The sequence below is a fragment of the Myxocyprinus asiaticus genome, chromosome 48 (genome assembly GCF_019703515.2).
Source record: "Myxocyprinus asiaticus isolate MX2 ecotype Aquarium Trade chromosome 48, UBuf_Myxa_2, whole genome shotgun sequence".
NCBI classification, from domain to species: domain Eukaryota; kingdom Metazoa; phylum Chordata; class Actinopteri; order Cypriniformes; family Catostomidae; genus Myxocyprinus; species Myxocyprinus asiaticus.
In genome coordinates this window covers 17,243,333-17,264,579 of record NC_059391.1, presented here as the reverse complement: position 1 = coordinate 17,264,579, position 21,247 = coordinate 17,243,333, and the positions used below count along the sequence as shown (strand labels likewise).

The following is a 21,247-nucleotide window of genomic DNA, read 5'->3' as shown; positions in this document are numbered from 1 at the left end:
GGAAACTATCGCAGCTACTTCAGGTGGATGAACTGTATGAATCCATGTAAACATCCAAGTTAAGTGTAAATCACTGCCATTCGCATGAACGATAACTGGAGCGCGAACAGACAGCATTTCTGTACGGGGTGCGCGTTTGATGTGCGGGCACGAGGCGATCATATGGCGAAGAGAGACTGGCTGTGTCCGCAATCGTTCAGTCATTCACTATTTCCTATGTGGTGAATGTCAGTTAGTGCACTATATCTCAGCAGTAAGTGAACGAAATGAGTGAATTCAGACGCTGACGTATACACAAAGTGTCGGAGCTCTGGGGCTGTTGCAGAAACAACGTCACACATGACATGTTTAAAATGCTTGGGCCTTACTTGTTATTCTTATTAAATAATAGAATCAAGGCATGTAAAAACATTTTAGACAAGCATTAAAGAAATCTTTTCATTAAACACTTATTTATTATTGTAAAAACTGATCAGTGTAAAGCTCACAAATTCACAGGGCTGCAGTGTACTATAAGTAATCATTGTACAACACTTGGACACGTTTTCCAGAGCACAGCAAACTGTTACAATTTTGTCTAAAAATTTCACATTCTCACCTCTCACCCCAGAATCATACTGATAGGAATAGTTGAAGACAGGATTTTATATTTGTTGCGTACAACACCGATAATTCTCTCCACATGGATTCTGAGGTGTGCAATGCGTCTCATTTCCTCCACATCCTTTGCTTCCAGCTGATGTTGCCCCTTTGTAAATGCTGGTATTTTTACTTCAGCACACATCAATCCCACACTCTCTTTTATGTCAAACCCTCGATCCGCTAATACTATGTCACCTAGTAGTAGTTTGTCTATAAAACCAAAGTTCTTGGTTATTCGTTTGTCACTAGTGCTCCCACCCCACCTTTTGGAGATGAAAGAAATGACTCCTTGTGGGGGGGAATGCATATGAGGTTTTTCAGTGTGTGACTGTGTTTGTAGTTTGAAAATGTTTGTGCCCTTGCCTGAAGATTTGATGGTCTTTCTATAAAAATGTCAAAGCAGTCCACAATGGCAGCAACACAATTTCCAAATGTCTCCACAAACTGGTGCTGCATACTGACTCACAATCTCTCTCTGTCTGGCCAATGCACTAGTGGAGACAAGTGTGAGTACAAAACACTCACTGTTTCCTTAAATGCAGCACTAACAGTTGCTCGGAGCACACTGAATAGATGGGCGATGTGCTGGATTGGCAGATCCAATCTCAGACGCATGAAGGTAAGAAGGATCATCTGAAAAGGTGTCAACTTTCTTCTTTCCTGAGGAAGAAATGGCATTATATGGTACAACAAAACCTGAAAAATGGCATAGCTTGGAAGTGTAGTATTTTACTTTAACATTATCATCCTTAAAATTGTCTGTGATTTGGCATTTATCAAGTTCATGCTTCAGCTGTCTGTTTTCCTCTAGTAGACAGTTCATTTCATCATGCCTGGACTGGCAGAGCTCACATTCCTCTACACTGTGGTCATGAGGATTTTGTGCCATGTCATCTTCCTGCCGTGCCCTCTCCTCCACGTCCTGCCGTGCCCTCTCCTCCACATCCTGTTGTCTCACCTTCGTTTCCTTGTTGTATACGTTAACAAAGAGTTAACATGTCAGCAAAGTATACCATGTTTTTTTATTTTTTTTTTTTTATTGAAATTTCAAAATTAAATTCAGCAAGTTCTCAAGACATTTCAAAATTTTCACATTTTGCAAGTACAATTTGAAACAGCAATAACTAAATAACTAAATAAAAAAAATAATTAAAATTAAAGGGAATCACAAACATATGTTAAATTAATTTAACAGAGGCACAGTTCTTTGGGCTTTTTGATTTAAAAACTTTATAGATTCTAAATAAACTTCAAAGGCTGTTGGAAAATGAGCAAAGTTGGGTTTTGAATTACTACATTTAGTCTGATGAATATAAAATGTTCCTAATAACGACAAATTGACAATATTTTTCTTTTGGGAAAAGTCATATTCATATACTGTTTTTTAATGTCAGTTATTGTCAAGTTATTTGATAAGCAATAAAATAACCTCTTCCTGTTGTACCTCTTCATCTTCTTGTGCTGCCGTCTCCTCGGCTTCCTGTCGAGCCCTCTCCTCTGCTTCACTTCGAACCCTGTCCTCCACTTTCTCTCCTGTCCTGACCCCAGACCTCTCATGTCTCCTTAACTGACGTGCAAACCTGTTTTTGTCTGTCAGTTTCACTTCATTGTGGCCCAAAAGCAAAGATGGTGCCCAGTCAGGATGGGTGTCAAGCATTTCATATGCTGGTTGTCCTGTAAATACAGCAATTTCATAGGTTATACAAGCTGATGGGAATCTTTATATAATTTAAACAGCATCTCATTCTGGCAGAAGAACTAAATGAAATGAACATATGTTGTGGTTTTACATTTGCCTGTTTTTTTAGATTTCACCCATTACTACACTCACACACAAGCCTATGTTTACACTTCACATGCCGTCATATTGTGCCAGATTCCAGTACGAGAATGGCCATCCAGTGCCTGATGAAAACGGACACATCCCAGGTGAGTTGGTGTCTCCAGAACAACCTCTCATTCCTCTCAGACATCTCTGTGCAAGTTAAACTGCACTGAGGGAAAATAAAGGATGCTAATAGCAAAATGATATTTTTTGACAGGGTGGGTTCCAGTTGATTACATCAACAAACAGTACTGCTGGCACGCCTCTGTGGTCAACTGTAATGCTGGAACTGCACATGTCTTGAGGACACATGGAAAAGATGAAGGATTTCTTGAAATTGTCAGCGTTCCTCTTGCAGACCTCATGGAGCAAACCCTAGAGCTTATTGGGACCAATGTTAATGGAAATACATATAGATACATGTAGATGAAACTAGATGGGTAAAGTTTGTCAAGACAAACTTTGATGATGGCTTGAAAAAAGCCTTGTCTGAAAGTTTAAACAATTTTTAAAATGTTGAAGTTTAATGGATAAACAGATATTACAGTAAGACAAACTGAAATAGATAGTCAGACAGACTGTCACATAGATAGTAAGATAAATCGTCAGAGAGAGAGCAACTTAAAGCAGAAAGTTAAAGGCATTGTGTGGGTTTGTTTAAATTTAAATTTTTGACATTTGAAGTTTGAATTAACGAGTTTTCCGTTGGCCCATTTGATTATTCAGTCAATGTAAGTCTGTAGGATTTTTTTCTGGTATTTGATTGTCCGCTGTGTGAAAACCGTAAGTTCAATAATTTATAAAAGACAGCACACTATTCCTGAACATTCTGAAGTTTTGTGCAAATATTTGTGGATGTAGCTCAAAAGCTCTAGGAGGAGTTAGTGTTAGAAATTTTGGTCTCAGTTGAGAGATTTTGAAAAAACCCTAAACAATGTAGAATAACACTATGTTGTCTTTATCAAGCCTCAGGGTTCTTCAGAGCAGCAGCTTTTAAAGAGGTCATGATATGAGGAATTTTAACTAAAGCTAAACTTAAAAACATACTGTAAGTTTCAGAACTCAAAACTTCCTCTTCACTGCAAAAAGAGCATTTGTTAAATCCAAGCTGCCAAAACGACTCGTTCACTACTTCCTCCACATTGTGATGTCACACTACGTCTACAACAACACATCAACAACTACTTTACTACGTAGCCCTGCCCAGTAGCAGTGAGTAGTGAGATGGCAAGGAGAGAACAGGTCAGTCAAGAGCTGAGAGCCAATCATAATCAGTGGGCATTTACTGTCAAGTCTTAAAGGAGAAGCAGCACCAAAACCAAATGTTTCTGACAGAGGGTCAGAATGAGGGTGGACAGTTATTGTTTTACAAATTAATGCAAAGGTGCATATGGATAATTTTTTCAAGCATTATATAATGTAATGTTTGTTAATGCTAATGAAAGTTATTATGTAAGGGATAATATACAGTTCGCTGGTTGTTATCGCAAAATAAATCCCAACAGGGTTTATTGTAGTCTAGATCTAGGGTCTACATCTGTATTTTCTAGCAAGTAACTGACTGTGTAATTGTGCAGATTTAGGAAGTAACTGACTAACTTGGAAGTTGGTAGGTTTGGAAACTATGTAACTGCTGTAGAAATCTGTAGGTTTGGGAAGTATGTTAACGGATGTGGAATTCTGTAGGTTTGGTGAGTAACTGATGTGGAATACTGTAGATTTGGGCAGGAACTGCTTTAGAATTCTGTGGGTTTGGGAAATATATTAACTGATGTGGAATTCTGTAGGTTTGGTAAGTAACTGATGTGGAATACTGTAGATTTTGGAAGTAAGTAACTGGTGTGGAATTCTGTAGATTTGGGAAGTAAGTAACTGATGTGGAATTCTATAGATTTGGGAAGTAAGTAACTGATGTGGAATTCTGTAGATTGTGGCAGGAACTGCTGTAGAATTCTGTAGCTTTTGGAAGTATGTTAACTGATGTGGAATTCTGTAGGTTTGGTAAGTAATTGATGTGGAATACTGTAGATTTGGTAAGTAACTGATGTGGAATACTGTAGATTTTGTAAGTAAGTAACTGTTGTGAATTCTATAGATTTGGGAAGTAAGTAACTGGTGTGGAATTCTGTAGATTGTGGCAGGAACTGCTGTAGAATTCTGTAGCTTTTGGAAGTATGTTAACTGATGTGGAATTCTGTAGGTTTGGTAAGTAATTGATGTGGAATACTGTAGATTTGGTAAGTAAATGATGTGGAATACTGTAGATTTTGGAAGTAAGTAACTGTTGTGAATTCTATAGATTTGGGAAGTAAGTAACTGATGTGTAATTCTGTAAATTTGGGAAATAAGTAACTGATGTGGAATTCTGTACATTTGGGAAATAAGTAACTGATGTGGAATTCTGTACATCTGGGAGGTAACTGATGTTGAATTCTGTAGGTTTGGTATGTAACTGATGTGGAATTCTGTAGATTTGGGAAGTAACTGATGTGGAATTCTGTAGATTTGGGAAGTAACTGATGTGGAATTCTAGATTTGGGAAGTAAGTAAATGATGTGGAATTCTGTAGATTTGGGAAGTAACTGATGTGGAATTCTATAGATTTGATAAGTAAGTAACTGATGTGGAATTCTGTAGATTTGGGAATTAACTGCTGTAGAACTCTGTAGATTTGGGAAGTAAGTAACTGATGTGGAATTCTGTAGATTTGGGAATTAACTGCTGTAGAACTCTGTAGGTTTGGGAAGTATGTTAACTGATGTAGAATTCTATAGGTTTGGTAAGTAACTGATTTGGAATTCTGTAGATTTGGGAAGTAACTACTGTAGAATTTTATATGTTTGGGAAGTGAATAACTGATGTGGAATTCTGTAGTTTTGGGATGTAACTGATGCGAAATTCTGAAGGCTTTGGAAGTAACTTACTGTCGAATTCTGCCCCCGTGGGGACCCGGGGTAGAATAGGTCCCTAGCACCCCTTTGCTCTTCGTAAAAGGCGACGAATGGGGCGACTTGTTGGCCGTAAGTTGCGACCCGTGTCTGTGGAAGAAGAGATCCTGGCATTTGAGGAATGCGGGCAGTTGCGGCTCCCCCAGATCCAACAAAATGTTTTGGCTCTAATTTCATACAGACGGGCATTTGGAGAGACCCGGTCCAATCAAGCGGCTAGTCATGACGTGTCCTGGGCAATTACTGGCATTTAAATCATCCACAATGAAATGTTTCCCTGAAGGTGGTGGCATAGGGTCAATCAAGCAATTTGAGCTTTTAGCTCTCATTGCAAGAGTATACCTTTCTTGTATCCCTGGTGCATATCTGCTGGAGTTCCGCGGCTCTGTGCATCCCCATGTTGGGCTCCGAGGCGGGTGGGGAGCAAGTAGGATGAAATAAAACATAACAAATATGGCAAACAAACAAACCCCCAAAAGACAGATACTAGAACAAAATTCGGATGATTACTTGAATGCTAGATGTGAACTTGTTTCAAAAAATGAGAACTGGGAGAGATTTATAATTTTAGAATCTCAATCACCTGACATGGCACTTACAAAACTCACTTACAAAGTTGCAGGTCAGGCCAGTTTCTGGTCGAATGTACAAAGAAAGTTCATGTAGATAATCTACTGAGTGCAAACACTTTGGCCGGTGTCCCTATGAAAGCATCTTTACACCCATACTTAAACTCCAGCAAAGGCATAATAAGAACCAGAGAACTACATGACATAGATGAGACTGAAATAGCTTCAGAACTAGCACAACAGGGTGTTACAAGTATAAAGAGGATTACAATAAAAAAAGGAGACCAAATGATAAAGACATTCAACAAACCTCAATTACCTGAATGGATCTGGTTAGGGTTCTTGAGAGTCCCCGTTGACATATACATCCCTAACCCCCTAAGATGCTTCAGTTGTCAGAGGTTTGGTCATAGCTCCGCTGGGTGCAAGAACAATCCAACCTGTTACAATTGCGGAGAGGACAGGCATGAAGAAACCTGTTTAAAACCATCAAAATGCCGAAATTGCTCATGGGATCACCCGGCCTCATCAAAACACTGTCCTATATGGATTAAAGATAAAGAAATTCAAAGAGTAAAATGTAAAAAATAAAAGTGAACTATGTAGAAGCACGCAAAGAGGTGGAAAAGCTCCCAAATTTTAAGTTTGAAAAAACTTTGCATCTGTAACATTACCAACCAAACATACAGTTGAGTGCCAGACAGATGTGACCTGGCTAACAAAAGACAAACCTCAGTTAATCAGCAACAAAAACCCACCTTCGTCAAAAAAGAAAGCGCAAAGCGCCCAAACCTCTACCAGTCAAACACAAACCGGAGCTAGCGAAGAACCAAATCCGACAATGGAACATTCCCTAATATCAAAAGGAAAGAAGCCACATCAAAGCACAAATAGGAAGGGAAAAATACTTGAAGACTACATTAGTAACAATGAACTGTGTATCCTCAATGACGGCTCAGACACTTACCTGCACCCAGGACATGGAACATATTCAAAAACCGATTTAACAATATGCAAACCTGATCTATTGCTTGATTTCTCATGGCGCACCTGGGACGATCTATGTGGAAGTGATCATTTTTCCCTAATCATTACATCTACAAGATCAAATATCCAACATAATTTTCCAAGATGATATCTCAAGAAAGCCAACTGGTACCTGTTCCAGACCCAATGTTATGATAAACTTAATTCAGCAACCCTAGACAGCCAAGACCCAGTTACAAGTTTCACATACAAGTTGATAGAAATAGCAAATGATACCATCCCTAAGACATCACCAAAACCAAGTCGCAGGCATAACCCATGGTTTGATGACAACTGCAAAAAAGCCATAAAAGCTCGGAAAAAAGTGGAGAGAATCTTCAGCAGACATCCAACAGAAGAAAATCTGGTAAGATTTAAGATATTCCGAGCACAAGCACGATGGATTAAAAATAATGCAAAAAGACAGATTTGGAGAAAATATGTATCTAACCTAACAGCAAATACACCATCACCAAAAATCTGGAACCTGATTTGTAAGATGAAAAACAAAGATGAAGAAACTCAAATTCGACACATCAAGCATCAAGGCACTCTCGTAACTATGATCCAAGTAAAATAAACAACATTCTTGCAAAATCTTTCGAAAAGAACTCTTCATTAGACAACTGCCAAATAGAATTCAATAGGATATGTACACAACAGGAACAGAAACTCCTGAATTTCCACTCAAATAACACTGAGCCATATAATCAACCTTTCACTAGTGGAATTTACAAGGGCTATCAAATGTTCCCATAATACCGCAGTTGGACCAGACAGAATCCATTACGAATTCTTGAAGCACTTACCACATACAACACTAGTCCTCCTCCTGGAGATTTTTAACAATGTTTGGAAAACAGGGAATATACCACCTTTGTGGCATGAAGGTGATCAACGACCACCTGGTATGGATTCTGGAATCAGAGCATAAGATTAGTGATTACCAGTGTGGGTTTAGAAAGGCAAAAGCACTTTGGACCACTTCATCAGACTTGAATAGTTTGTCCGGGACAGCTTCATTAAAAAAGAACATGCTGTAGCTGTCTTCTTTGACCTTGAGAAGGCCTATGATACCACCTGGAGATATGGAATACTCAAAGACTTGTACGAACTTGGGCTCAGAGGCAACCTACCCATCTTTATCTCCAACTTCTTGACAAACAGATGTTTTTGTGTTCAAGTAGGAACTACACTATCAAACCCACATGTACAAGAGCTGGTAGTTCCACAAGGGAGCATCCTTTCAGTGACTTTATTCAGCATCAAAATCAATAGTATAATCAAAGTTATTGACCCCCACATTTTTCGGAGTCTATACGTTGATGACCTATGCATATGCTATAGGGGGAAAAATATGAATATAACTGTACAAGAGCTACAACTATGCATAAATAAAATAAACAACTGGTCAATAAAGAACAGATTCAGATTTTCCAAAACAAAGTCAGTATGTATGGATTTTTGCCTTCTCCGATCCTTACACCCCAACCCAGAGTTGAGTATGGAGGGAGAACCCATCAAAGTAGTGAATGACTTCAAATTCTTAGGCCTTGTCTGTGATAACAAATTCAACTTTATCCCACATATGAAGATGTTTAGGAAAAAAATGTTTTAAAACAATTAATATTTTAAAAGTCCTGGCCAATACATGCCCAATACAAAAATGGGGTGTGGACGTTACTGTTCTTTTACGTCTCTACAGAACATTAATTAGATCCCGACTGGATTACGGGAGTACTGTGTATGGTCAGGCAAGGAAGTCATACATTCGAACACTTGACACAATACACCACCAGGGAATACGTCTAGCTCTTGGAGCCTTCAGAACAAGTCCCATTAAAAGCCTTTATACAGAAGCCTTACAATACGCAGTCAAACTCAAAGCAAATCTAAGTAATCCGGCCACTACACCAGTATTCCAACCAGAATGTTCTCATCTGTATGAAGCTAGATCTAAAGTGATCAGACCTTTTGGAATATGGATTAAACCATACTTGGAGAACTTGAACACCAATCTGGACAACATAAGACCTTATTATATTTGGCTTATGTCCCCCCTGGACCTTGAAAAAACCTACTATTTCTATGGCATTGGCACAACTAAAATAGGCAGAAACTCTCCCCAATGTGTATCAACAGGAATTCATGGTACTGAATTATAGTCTCCCACTCCATAGTACAGTATTCACGGATGGATCCAAAACTGATAACAGTGTGTCAGCAGCAGTAGTGATTGGAGATCAACAATATGGCATACGTATTCCAGAACAGAGCTCTATCTTCACAGCTGAGGTCCGAGCGCTGCTACTGGCACTAGAAAACTTTGAGCAGGGCCGAGGATGAAACTTTTTAATCACTACAGACTCAAAGTCTTGCCTTCAAGCACTTGAAACCATGGAGACATTTTGACTATTAACATTTTGACTAAAATACATCGATTACAGAAGAAGGATTTCAACATTATCCTCTGTTGGGTGCATATTGGTCTGGCAGGAAATGAAAAAGCAGATACAGCTGCAAAAGAGGCATTAAACTTGGAGATCTCAGAATGTCTGATGCCACCATCTGACCTCAGGCCATTAATAAACTCGAAAATCACCAATAAGTGGCAATCAGATTGGAATGAGTGCGACAGCAATAAACTATACGAAATAAACCCCAGGCTCCAAAGCAACTACTCTCAAAATGTTAAATCTAGGCACGACCAAATGGTGTTTACCAGATGCTGACTGGGCCATTCAAGAATAACATGCATTTTTACTGACTGGTGAAGATCCTCCCATATGTATACCTTGCCAAACCCCTATGAGCATCAAGCACATTCTATTGAAATAAAACTTTTGGAACTAACAGACAACACTTCTATACAGAGACTTCCTTAATAATTATTATTATTATTTTTTTTAAAGTACCATCTGATTTTACAGTTTTTATCTTGTATAAACTTAAAGTGTCTTACCTAATATTTCAAATATGTATTGACAAACCTTTGTTTGCCATGTGAATAGCCTAGTAGCTGACATGGTGTTAAAACTAAATAAACAAACAAACTGTTGAATTCTGAAGGTTTTGGAAGTAAAAAACATCCGGTCCATGCTCTGGTGCCCCACGGAATCCTAGAGATCCAAAACCCTCCTCCACTGGAATACCAGCAGCTGTATTCTTGGTTTCAGGAATGCCAAGAGGGCCGAGTGGAAGGAATTGTTTGGCACTGTAACGATGGGACACTGGTAAATATATCATCTCAGTTTTTTTAATATCTCTTCATAATTTTGTTTTTTTTACTAGTTTTAATCACATTAAATCTTTTTCTCCAGATATACCGCCATCACCTTGGTCTGAAGTGGCTTGTTGGTGACACCTTCCTGAACACTAGACCTGTGGTCATACATTTAGACAAGAGTCTGATCCTGATGCATCAGAGAAGGCTTATTTAAATCTTTCTCCAGCATAAATGTACAACACTTGAGCTGTATATGGGACAGTGCAGTTTGGGACAATGCAGTTTGAACGCTGAACTCTTAGATGGATCTAACAAACATTCCTACCTAGTATTCACTTCTGGTTTAAACCAGGATTAAATTTGAGGACCTTTGCCAACCCTTAACATTGCCAAGAGGTCAAAACTGCTTGTTGTGATTCCCCATTGATACCTTGTCCATAAGCACTTGGTATGACAGGAGTGTGATGTACAGTCATGCTGTGTACCTCACCCAAAAATGAAAATTCTAGCATTTATTTACCCATATGTTGTTTTAAACTGTTTGATTTTTCTTCTGTGGAAAACAAATGTAAATGTTAGGCAGAATAACAGACTCAGTTACCATTCAATGTCATTGTCTGGAAAAAAGATGAAATGACAGTAAACGGTCACTGGGTCTAACATACTGCCTGATATCTCCATTTGTGTTCCATGAAAGAAAGAAAGTCATAGGGGTTTGGAACAACATAAGGGAGAGTACACGATGACAATCTATATTTGGGAGAGTTATCCCTTCAATATCTTGCACTTTTTTTTTTTTCAGATAGTGAGAGTGTTGCTTTTTAATTATTTTTTTATGTTCAAGTATGTTCCAGAATACGGTTAAACAATATGTAAATAAATACAATGGAAGGACCAAAAAGCCCAAAGTAAATATTAACACAGCCATAAAGTTAAAAGCAATGCTTTGACAATGCTTTTTTAGGTTTTATGTTAAAAAAAAAGTTGACAAAGCAAACTCTGCAGTTAATGTGAATAAATTGCTAGAAAGGCCATAAAACACAAACATTTTAAGACTTAACTTTATATGAAAATGTATAAATATATTGTACAAAAAATAACTATGCAACCATAAAAAAAAACAAAGAAAAAAAGAAAAAAAAAACACTAACTTATATAAAGCAATGCAAGTTCCCACATTATCAGTGTACATAATTGGTTCTAATTGAGTAGTAACAATAACATTTACAACTGAAGTCATCTTGTCCTTTTCTTTAAATTAATTAATGTCTGTTAACTTATAGATACGTCTACTGGAATTTCAACCACTACTCCAAATTGATCCGACAGTTTCTTCAACTGTTCCTCAAGAACAATGTTTTTCTTCACCTCCAGATTGTAATTGAACTTCAGATCTTCAAGCTCCTCGAAAAACGTTGGGTCAAAGTTTTCCAGCTCTCGGGTCAGCTTTCTCACTTCATCCTTCAAAAATGAAAGCAGCCATTTATGAAGTTAGACTGGAGATTTTAAAACAGCAGATCATTTTAAATGTTTTCAAGCAGAGATACCTGTAATTTCTTCTTTTCAGTATTTGCTGTCTTAATTTGTTCCTGTAGCTCACTGTATCCTAGAAAGAAAAAATAGCCCACAGAAATTACAGATCGTTCCATGTTTTTACGTAATCTAACAACTCTGTCAAGCACAATATGATTTAGTCAAAAATATCAATGATCTTACCTGGCCCTGCTTTGCTGGTGCCAAACAGCTCATCGTATCTTTGGATCTGGTGAAGAAGTTGTGCTTTCTCCCTCTCAAGTTGTTTATTGGCCAATCTAAATAGGTCAAATTTGGTGAAGAATGAGATGAGTTGTCTTCTGTGAAAACATTTAATATTTTGGTAGGCTTTTCCCTCTTAAACACTTTACCTTACTGACTGATACTCTTTAGCAAGGCCTTCATCAGTTGTTGCTTCTATTGGGATGTTTTTTAGGAGTTCCACCTGTTGACACATATTAGCTAATTAGATCTCTGGGGAAAAGCAAAGGTGCCCCATTATATTCTATTTTTGTACACACTCTAATGACGGAATAATGTGATTTTAATGATTAATTGATTGATTGAATAACAATAGAGAGTTCAGAGTCTTACTTGCTTCTTTAACTGGCTGATATTGTGTTGTGTATTGTGCTGCTTCTCATTTGCCTCTTTTAGTTGCTCTTTCAGCTCTGATATGCTGGAGTTTTTCTTGGAGATTTCACTTTCAAGTACTTTCATCTTGTTTTCAAATAATCTTATGGAAGAAAAATAGAAAACTGATCTTACGATGATTTTACATGCATATGATATCAGTACTGAAACGCTCTGAATGAGTGTGTGTTTAAAACCAATTAGGGATTCAAATAAATATACTACCTAGTCACAACAGAAGATTTCCAGGTCTTGCTGTCTGCACCCTCTAAAGATGGCCTGTTAGACAGGGCTAATAAAAGCCTCTGGTTGGTCTCCTCAAGCTCTGCCCGCACTTTCTCATTAGTTAATTCAAGACTGGCCTTTGCAACCCTCAGCTTTTCTGCAGCCTCTGCTTCCTGCAAGTTGGCAAAATATCATTTGACACCTACTATCATAGTTAGACCAAATTCATAAATGTTTTCTTAGCATAGAGGTAATGAATTAAAGTGATTAAAAAAAAAAACCTTCTTAATATCTTTACGCAAGCGTTCATTTTCCATCATGATTTTCTCAATGCCTTTAGTTTTTGACTCAAGTCTTGCACTTAGCTGTTCCTCTAATTTTCCTTTCATCTTTTCATATTCTGACTGTAACAAAAAGGAAAGAATTTGCACATTTTTACAGATTACTGTAGAATAGAATTTCTTCCAAATCTACATTCCTCAGTCCATTGTGGTTATATTTATAAAGACAACACATTCTTATTCATATCATCTTTTCAACACATTCTCAACATGCACCTTAAGTTTCTCATGGTCCCGTTCCAGTGTGGTAAGCTGCTCTTGAACGTTGCCTGTTGATGTTTTTTTTAAGCTCTCGTTCTCTCTCTGAACCTTCTCAACTACCTTCTTCATCAGCCCAATGGTCTTCTCCAGCTCAGGTATGGATTTCCCGCTTCGCCCAGACTGCACAAGAGGAGCATAAAAAATGAATGTGGAGATGAGAAGCCAAGGTCTGTTTTTAAGTCTGCACAGATGTTGGCACTTACCCCTCGAACATGACTGAGCTTCTTCTCCACTTCAGCTTTCTCTTTCTTCAGAACATTACACATCTCTTTGAGGTCAGACACCTGATCCTTCATATAAAGAGAGAGAAAAATGAAAAAATGAGTAAAGCAATCCCTATACGTAGACCAGACAGTATAAAGTAAATAATGCAGGTGTAATAACTTTGACTTGTACTGTACTTTTAGACGTGGTAAGTCCTTGTTTGCTTGTTCCAGTTGAAAGCGAAGCTCCAGGTTTTCTGTGGACAACTTGAGGTTCTCTTTTTGGAGCTCATGTTCTCTTTGTGATGGAGTACCAGAACCTCTGCCAGATGTCTGCAAAAACAATAAAGTGATGCTAATGTCATAAACAATAGCCAACTAAACAATACACACACATGCACACTATCTCTCATTCCTTGATATGCTTTTCCAGGACAGGGATGCAGATTTTTACATCTAAAAACTGTGACTTTGTAATAAAGGGAGGTAATTCATTTTTAAAACTAGTTGCAGGATGGAAAGTTTGCAATACAAAGATAAAGCTGCTATGGCACAAACTAGAGGCAGACCGATATATTGGTTTCACAGATTAATCGGTGCAGATAGTTTCTGTTTGACACTAAAGGTGTTTCGGCAAAAAAAGGGATTTTCTCCCCTTTTCTCCCCAATTTGGAATGCCCAATTCCCAATGTGCTCTAAATCCTCGTGATGGCATAGTGACTCGCCTCAATCCGGGTGGCGGAGGACGAATCTCAGTTGCCTAAGTGACTGAGACTGTCAATCTGCACATTTTATCATGTGGCTTGTTGAGCGCGTTCCCATGAAGACCTAGCGTGTGTGGAGGCTTCACGCTATTCTCCATGGCATCCACGCACAACTCACCAAGAGTCAGAACCACATTATAGCGACCACGAGGAGGCTAACCCAATGTGACTCTACCCACCCTAGCAACCGAGCCAATTGGTTGCTTAGGAAGCCTGACTGGAGTCACTCAGCACACCCTGGATTCGAACTTGCGACTCCAGGTGTGGTAGTCAGCGTCTTTACTTGCTGAGCTACCCAGGCCCCCCTATGCAGATAGTTTAATTTATTCCTTCTTAGCCAGCACTGAGTTAGAACAACTTGGTTCTACAGTATAACAGCACCCTCTAGAGGTGAAATAAAAACAATCACTGACTGACAATATTCATCCATATTTTTATCCTCACTTCACTGCAAATTAGGTTATTTTGATTAGATAAATCAAGTGTTCTAAATTACAGCGAGTGCATGAAAAGAAAAATGCGACTATCTGGAAACTTGATTTTGGTTGCACAATAAACTGCATCAAGGATTTTATTCATTTTGGGCTCTTGTAGCCTCTATGTCTGAGCCCGTCATAGTTAGAAAAGGCTAAGAAAGGGTTTCAGTATTAAATAAATCAGTTTTAAAAACTATCGGCTGATTAATTGGTTATAGGCCTTTTCCACCATCTTAACTATCAGTATTGGCAAAATCCACTATCGGTCAACCTCTAGCACGAATGCAGACACAAATCCAGAAAATCACAAGCTGACAGCCAGCACAGCTATAGTGCAGGCAACTGGAAACTTTACAGAAGCATTTAGCTGGGATATCCTACGGACCACTGCATAAGGTACCTTGTGAGATTTTCAAACTTTCATTTTGCTATTCTTTGTCTGTTCTTTGTAACAATGGAATGTAGCTTCTGATTCTAATGGTCCAAGAATGCTGTCGGTCACGTCAAGCTCATTCTTTGTCAAATCTGTGTTTAGTTCCTTAGTAAGGGAACCTTCAAAGTCTGCACTTAAAATAGCGCTTGGATCCACAAAGGATCTGGCTCTGTGACAAAGGACTTGGTTTTCTCCCCGGCCATTGTTTCCTCAGATGTCAGTTTTGAATTAGAGGTCTTCTCCCTGGTGAGAGCTTTTTCACTTTCTTGGCACTTTTCAGGTGCTGCAGATGTTTTCAAATCCTGTTTTGGCTCACCTTCAGTTTTGAAAGTCTGAGCATGGTGTTCTTCAGATTCATCATGTTCTTGTTCCTTCTCTCCCTCTTTTTGGTAATCCTCAACATGCTTTTTTGTCATCTCTGGCTCTGTCTGACTGCTACCTTCCAGTTTATCATCTCCTGAAGCCTTGTCCATCATCTCCTCACCAACAATCTTGAGTTCAGCTGCTATATACTCTTGACCCAGAGACTCATCTGGTATTTCTTTATCAACAGATCCATTTTTATGATCTGCTTCTTCTCGTTCATTTTTGTCAGTGTTCAACAAATCTTCTGCTAAATCTACAGCGCTCTTCCCTACAGTAACTGATTTGTCTTCATTTTCCTCTGCTCTGCTTTCTTCAGTTGCAGTTAATTTTTTTGTTAATAAAAAGGACTGAGTTTGTTCAGATTCACTGACATTGGAAGTCACAGAACGAACAACTTTTGAGGACAAACCAAGCTGAGATGGTGATGCCACATGTTTGTCCTTCATTATCAGAGGAGGAAAGGAGATATGGAGAAAGAAACAGGGTTGAAAGGAAGTGTGAAAGTGGATTTAGAGAACAGAGATGGATGACATTTATTGGCAAGATGTTTAACTGCAATTTAGGAAGTTGCACCTACAGATGGTCTGGATGGGGGCTCCTTGGACAGTTGGTTCTCCAAGGAGTGAAGTTTCTCTTCAAGATAACGATTCCGGATGGTGATGTCCTCCATTGCAGCATCACGCGGTAAAGCCTGCTGCTGCCTAAACCACCAACCGTACACATTAAAATTACTTAAAAAGAACTAAATTTTTCACTTCCAATCAACAAAAAAGCAAATGTCTATGATGTAAACACTATTGACAATGATGAACACAATAAAAGTTGATGACTCTTCAAGAGTTTTAGGGATGGAAACCAAAAATAGCAGATAGTACTTTATCATTTTGATTTGCTGCTCCAATTCAGCGTTTCTTGTTTTCAATTCCTCAACCTCTCTGTCCACCTCGAGGGTCCGTGCACCAACAACCTGGTCTGCCGTCACTCCTCTAGTCTTGAGTTTCTTCTGCAGACTCACTTTCTCCTGCTCCAATCTTCATGAACATTAGAAAACATACAGTAAATAAGTGATTGGAAATCTTTCTTTTAATCTCACTATTCTACTAAATCTTAAAGCTCAATGTTAACATTTATCAAACAAATTTAAGTACTAAGTATCATGGCACTGACCTGCCATAAAGTTCTTTGACGGTGGCTAATTGTTTGGACAGACAATCCGTTTCCTTCTCCTTCTCCTTGAGAATGTTACGCACCTTCTCCATCCTGGCTTGCCACTTTTTACCCTCCTCCCACCTCACGATTTCTTCTTTAGAGGACTGCAAATACAAAAACAGTCTATAAATGCAATGCATGAAAATTCATACCTGTCTCATACCTCTATGTCTCAAGTTTTCAGCAGTCAAAACGATAACATATTCTCTAACAAGTTTCATGACTAATATCAAGATTACAATAACAGTTCTGCGTAATGTTGGTGCAAGAGGGAAAGAGTATTTTTCTGTAACATTGAAATATACAGTAAGGTTGTTGTTCACCTTGTCTTCCTTCAGTACAGTTCTCTTGTCTGTGGGCTCTGAGACACTCTTCCTGTCCATTTCCTGCTCTAACTTACGGATCTTTTTCTGCAGAGCTTCTACAGTGGGGCCATCACTCTCAACCTGAGCCTACACATACACACCAAATAAACATGCATAAAACAGAGACACATTTAATGAATATCCTTATAACACTTATTTTTATTGTTATTGTCATGTATTATTTGTTATTATCATGTCATAGCAATATCTCAAAACTATACCTATATACGTAAGTCATGAATGTATAAAATGTATGCAAACCCAATTATGAGAAAAGTCACAATGATACAAATTGGGCAATACTTTACAATACAGTGATCATATAATAGTCTACATCAGTAATTACAGTACTTGAAGTACAGTGCATTTAGTAATCTGTAATTAAGTACACAGTACAGTTATTCTAATGAACAATGTACTTAAAGTGTAAATATTTTGTGGAGCTGCATGTAATGACACACTGTTATTGTGAAACTTCCATGCAAACATCACTGCTGCATGAGTGGAGAGGACTATGATTATACAAGCAAATATGTAATTAAGCCTCAGTTTATTTTCTCCCAGAGGACACAAATACTGATAAAAGCAAGGAGCTGCACAATGGTGTCTAGACGTATTCACTGCCGTAATAGAAGGGCTCTGTTTATCCAGACACTGTGAAACAGCCCATAGTTTCAAGAGAAAAGGCTGCTGACTCGCTGTCCATGTGTTTTTGAGCCACTTTGGTACAAACACAAAGACCTTAAAGGGTTAGTTCAGCCAAAAATGAAAATTCTGTTATCATTTACTCTAATGTTGTTCCAAACCTCAATGACTTTTTCCCCCTGTAGAACACTAAAGGAGATGTTAGGCAGAATATTAAGGACAGTCTCAAGGCCGAAGTATACTTAATTTGTCCGTGTTGCTGATTGGAATGCGCACAGTATGCATAATGCAAAGTATCACAAAGCATTTGTAGTGGGCATACGTCTAACACGTCCGTAATCGCTCCCAATCAAAAAAGTATACTTTGAAAGGCAACGCAGTCAACCGGGTGCAATCCGATACGGAACGCAGAAAAACTTAAAAGTATAACTGGGCCTTCAGTCATCCACTTTCATTGTATGGAAAATAAAGTATGGAACAACATGAGGGTGAGTAAATAATTACAGAATTTTTATTTTTGGCTGAACTATCATGGCACTGAACAGATACAAACCACACTTAATAATAATAATAATAATAATAAAAACATATTAGCGGTCTGACCTGAAGGCCATTGCTGAGCCTCTCAACCTTCTTCTTGAGCTCAATCAGCTGGTCCTCCAGGGCCTCTTTTTCACTCTGCAGTTTGTTCTGAGTCTTTTGGCTCCTCTGAAGATCTTTGTTCAAGCTCTCCAGTTCTTCTCTCAGGGAGTTTTCTCTGGCTTTTGCTGCTCGTACACCCTCCTTAGCTCCCTGAAGCTCTTCATTGAGGTCCCTCACACATGCCTGAAAAGAAACACAGGGATATTATATTTTTATAAACAAAGTTTGTAGGTTAGGGTTGGGTGAGGATAGAGACCCTGTCTACACCTGGAATTAAGATGCGTCTCGGGTGATCTGAGAACAAGTGGTCAGGTGAGACACATCGCTGTTTACACCTGATCGCTAATGCGTTTACTGTAACCTCTTGTGTTCAGATTTCAAGCGGAGGGTCTTAGTTTCATGACGACATCAATCAATATGTCTGCATGATAATAAACCACAAAAAATCATAAAAGACAAAAAAGTGTGAATAAAACCAGCTCGCTGTTTCTCGCAGATGCAGTTAAAATTTAATCTAAGCACAAACGCAACAGATCTCTGTACTTTTAGTGAAGTACCTATATCAAAGGAGCTTCAGATTTTCATGCTTCTCATTTGTGTCTCTGCATATTGATATCAGAAAAGATCTGTGAAGTTCTCGCACCTGTGTATGTATTCGCTTTTTCACATTTTCAGATCGGACAATTTTTTCCTTTTAAAGCCGCTAGTAACTGGCAAAGTTTAAACTCTTATTTAAGCACAGCGGCTGATTGACGGGTGAGGGGTTTACACCTTTTTTGGGGGGTTTACGCCTCAAATGTAACGTGGACACATGCGTTTTTAACTACCTCCGTATGTGGTTTTTGTGATCCGATCACAAAACGTTTTAGACCCCATTTAGACCTGTATTTAGTGCTGACCACATGTGATCGGTTCCCCCAAACCCCTCTTAATACCAGGTGTAAACAGGGTCTTAGGGTCAAGTTATACAGAAAGATTAGTATTTTAGGGTTAAAAAAGTGTTTAGGGTTAAGGTAAGAGTTTAGAATAGAATCTTTAGGAAAGGGTTTAGGGTCAGCTTAAGGGCCAGTTCACGCAGGACCCGTTCTTGCATACATCTGCAAAACATTTTTATTGTCAGTCTATGTAAACATGCTAGATGGACATCTGAGACCTTTTTTCAGCATCTAGCGCCATTAGAGCTGCATTTTTAAGACGTCGTGTCAAGTGACAAGAAATTAAACTTAAAAGGTGTCTCATACTACTGTGTTCTATTCCAATCTGCAGCAATGTGTCTAACTGTTTTTTAAACCAAGAATGTGTTGTGTGTGAATGGCCCCTTACGTACAGGTTTAGGATTAGTGTAAGGATTTTAGGGTTTACGGTTATCTTTTCCTCCATGTAAAAGTCATTACTGATTTTAAATTGTTTACCCTCAGCTCTTTGGTCTGCTTGTCGACAATCTGCTGAACGTTGAGGGCCTCTTCCTTCTGAGCAGCACTGGCAATGATCTGCTGTTCTGCTTGAGATGTCAACTCTGCACGCAGTTCCAAGAGAGCTTTACTGAGAGCCTGCAGATGAGGAATCAAACACTGATCTTAGTCATGGTCACATGCAAACCATCAATAAAAATATCCTGAAGAATTCCACTTAATCCATTGTATGGTACCTTTAGCTGTTTCTCTTTGAGGGTCAGCTGAGTCTTCAGATGCTCCACAAGGTTCTTCATGGTGTTGGATGGTGACCTGACATTTGCCTCTTTCTGGGCCTCCAGCTCAGTGCGAAGATAATGGAGTTCTTTTTCCCTCTGAGTGAGCTGAGCTCTCAGCTCTTCAGCCTCCTGTGATAGGCCTTTCATTTGGACAGCATGTCTTTCCTCCAGTCTTTGAATTAAAAGAACATTAATTGATCAAACAAATCAATATTTTTTCACACAGGCAGACAGTTATTACAGAGTAGAAAGATAGCAGTCTTCTAGTAGTCTAAAAAGATTCAGTAGTCTTGTTTTTTTTGTTCTATGTAAAACTAAACCCGGTTAGCGTCTATTAAATTAGAGATTGCATTATCTTATTTACCTGGCTGTTTCTGCTGCATGTTCCATGGCATGTGCAGCTGTCACCTGTCTCTGTTGGTCCAGTTCTGCAGTGACGATCTTTAGCTTGTGTGTCAGAGAGGAGAGGGAATTGTCTTGCTCAGCCACCGTCTGCTCCATTTCTGCCAACCGCACCAGGTGCTTAGAGGTCGGTACTGTGATGGTGGGTTTCTTCATTAGCTCCTAATAAAGGATAAAGCCAATGTAAGTTGACCATGATTTTGAAAAGCAGGAGATGCTCAGGGATCAACAACTTTTGTTGGTCCTATCAAACACATATAGTGCTAACCTTATCTCTAACCCTACCCATAAACTACCACTGAAGTCAAAGGGAAATTATAGTTGTTTTTTTTTGTGTTTTTTTTTGTTTTTTAATTAATTAAAAAATTTGTTTTTTTATTGTTTTTAGATTTTTCCCCTTTTTCACCCAATTTGAATGCCCAATTCACAGTGCGCTTTTAAGTCCTCGTGGTCGCGTAGTGATTCGCCTCAATCCGGGTGGCGGAGGATGAAACCCAGTTGCCGCCGCGTCTGAGACCATCAACCCGCGCATCTTATCACGTGGCTTGTTGAGCACGTTGCCACGGAGACATAGCGCGTGTGGAGGCTTCACGCCACCCACCGCGGCATCCGCGCTCAACTCACCACGCACCCCACCGAGAACGAACCACATTATAGCGACCACGAGGAGGTTACCCCATGTGACTCTACCCTACCTAGCAACCGGGCCAATTTGGTTGCTTAGGAGACCTGGCTGGAGTCACTCAGCACGCCCTGGGATTCAAACTAGCGAACTCCAGGGGTGGTAGCCAGCGTCTTTTACCACTGAGCTACCCAGGCCCCA

General features: G+C 39.0%; 2 protein-coding genes across 6 annotated transcripts in view; both read right to left on the bottom strand.

The window, feature by feature from the left end:
• Positions 1-454: 454 nt before the first annotated feature.
• LOC127437542 (uncharacterized) lies at positions 455-4,893 on the bottom strand. Its single transcript, XM_051692528.1, has 3 exons — positions 2,474-4,893; positions 2,087-2,316; positions 455-1,609 (listed from the first exon to the last, which is right to left on the bottom strand). Exons 2-3 carry the CDS (start codon positions 2,297-2,299, stop codon positions 1,187-1,189), a joined length of 636 nt encoding a protein of 211 aa, XP_051548488.1. The 5' UTR covers positions 2,300-2,316; positions 2,474-4,893; the 3' UTR covers positions 455-1,186.
• Positions 4,894-10,952: 6,059 nt separating this feature from the next.
• The window catches only part of LOC127437637 (centrosomal protein of 290 kDa), a 44,416-nt gene continuing 34,121 nt past the window's right edge, over positions 10,953-21,247 (bottom strand). For 3 of the 5 annotated variants that reach the window (XM_051692679.1, XM_051692677.1, XM_051692678.1), the window contains 18 exons: positions 20,387-20,586; positions 19,981-20,194; positions 19,745-19,882; positions 18,294-18,515; positions 17,004-17,132; positions 16,639-16,784; positions 16,347-16,502; positions 16,049-16,172; positions 13,631-13,765; positions 13,433-13,519; positions 13,185-13,349; positions 12,909-13,031; positions 12,628-12,800; positions 12,364-12,505; positions 12,141-12,214; positions 11,953-12,047; positions 11,784-11,842; positions 10,953-11,697 (listed from right to left, as the gene is read on the bottom strand). In XM_051692679.1, the coding sequence (XP_051548639.1) occupies positions 11,509-11,697; positions 11,784-11,842; positions 11,953-12,047; positions 12,141-12,214; positions 12,364-12,505; positions 12,628-12,800; positions 12,909-13,031; positions 13,185-13,349; positions 13,433-13,519; positions 13,631-13,765; positions 16,049-16,172; positions 16,347-16,502; positions 16,639-16,784; positions 17,004-17,132; positions 18,294-18,515; positions 19,745-19,882; positions 19,981-20,194; positions 20,387-20,586 (2,571 nt within the window). In that variant the 3' untranslated portion in view covers positions 10,953-11,508. Of the gene's footprint in view, positions 11,698-11,783; positions 11,843-11,952; positions 12,048-12,140; positions 12,215-12,363; positions 12,506-12,627; positions 12,801-12,908; positions 13,032-13,184; positions 13,350-13,432; positions 13,520-13,630; positions 13,766-15,072; positions 15,912-16,048; positions 16,173-16,346; positions 16,503-16,638; positions 16,785-17,003; positions 17,133-18,293; positions 18,516-19,744; positions 19,883-19,980; positions 20,195-20,386; positions 20,587-21,247 lie in introns of those variants that run through there. The other 2 variants (XR_007896585.1, XR_007896586.1) reach the window with 2 other exon arrangements.

Coding starts and splice junctions, on each gene's coding strand:
- LOC127437542 (XM_051692528.1), bottom strand. CDS start 2,299: ATGCTTGACACCCATCCTGACTGGGCACCATCTTTGCTTTTGGGCCAC. Junction 1,610..2,086: donor CAGCACAAGAAGATGAAGAG/GTACAACAGGAA, acceptor GTATACAACAAG/GAAACGAAGGTGAGACAACA.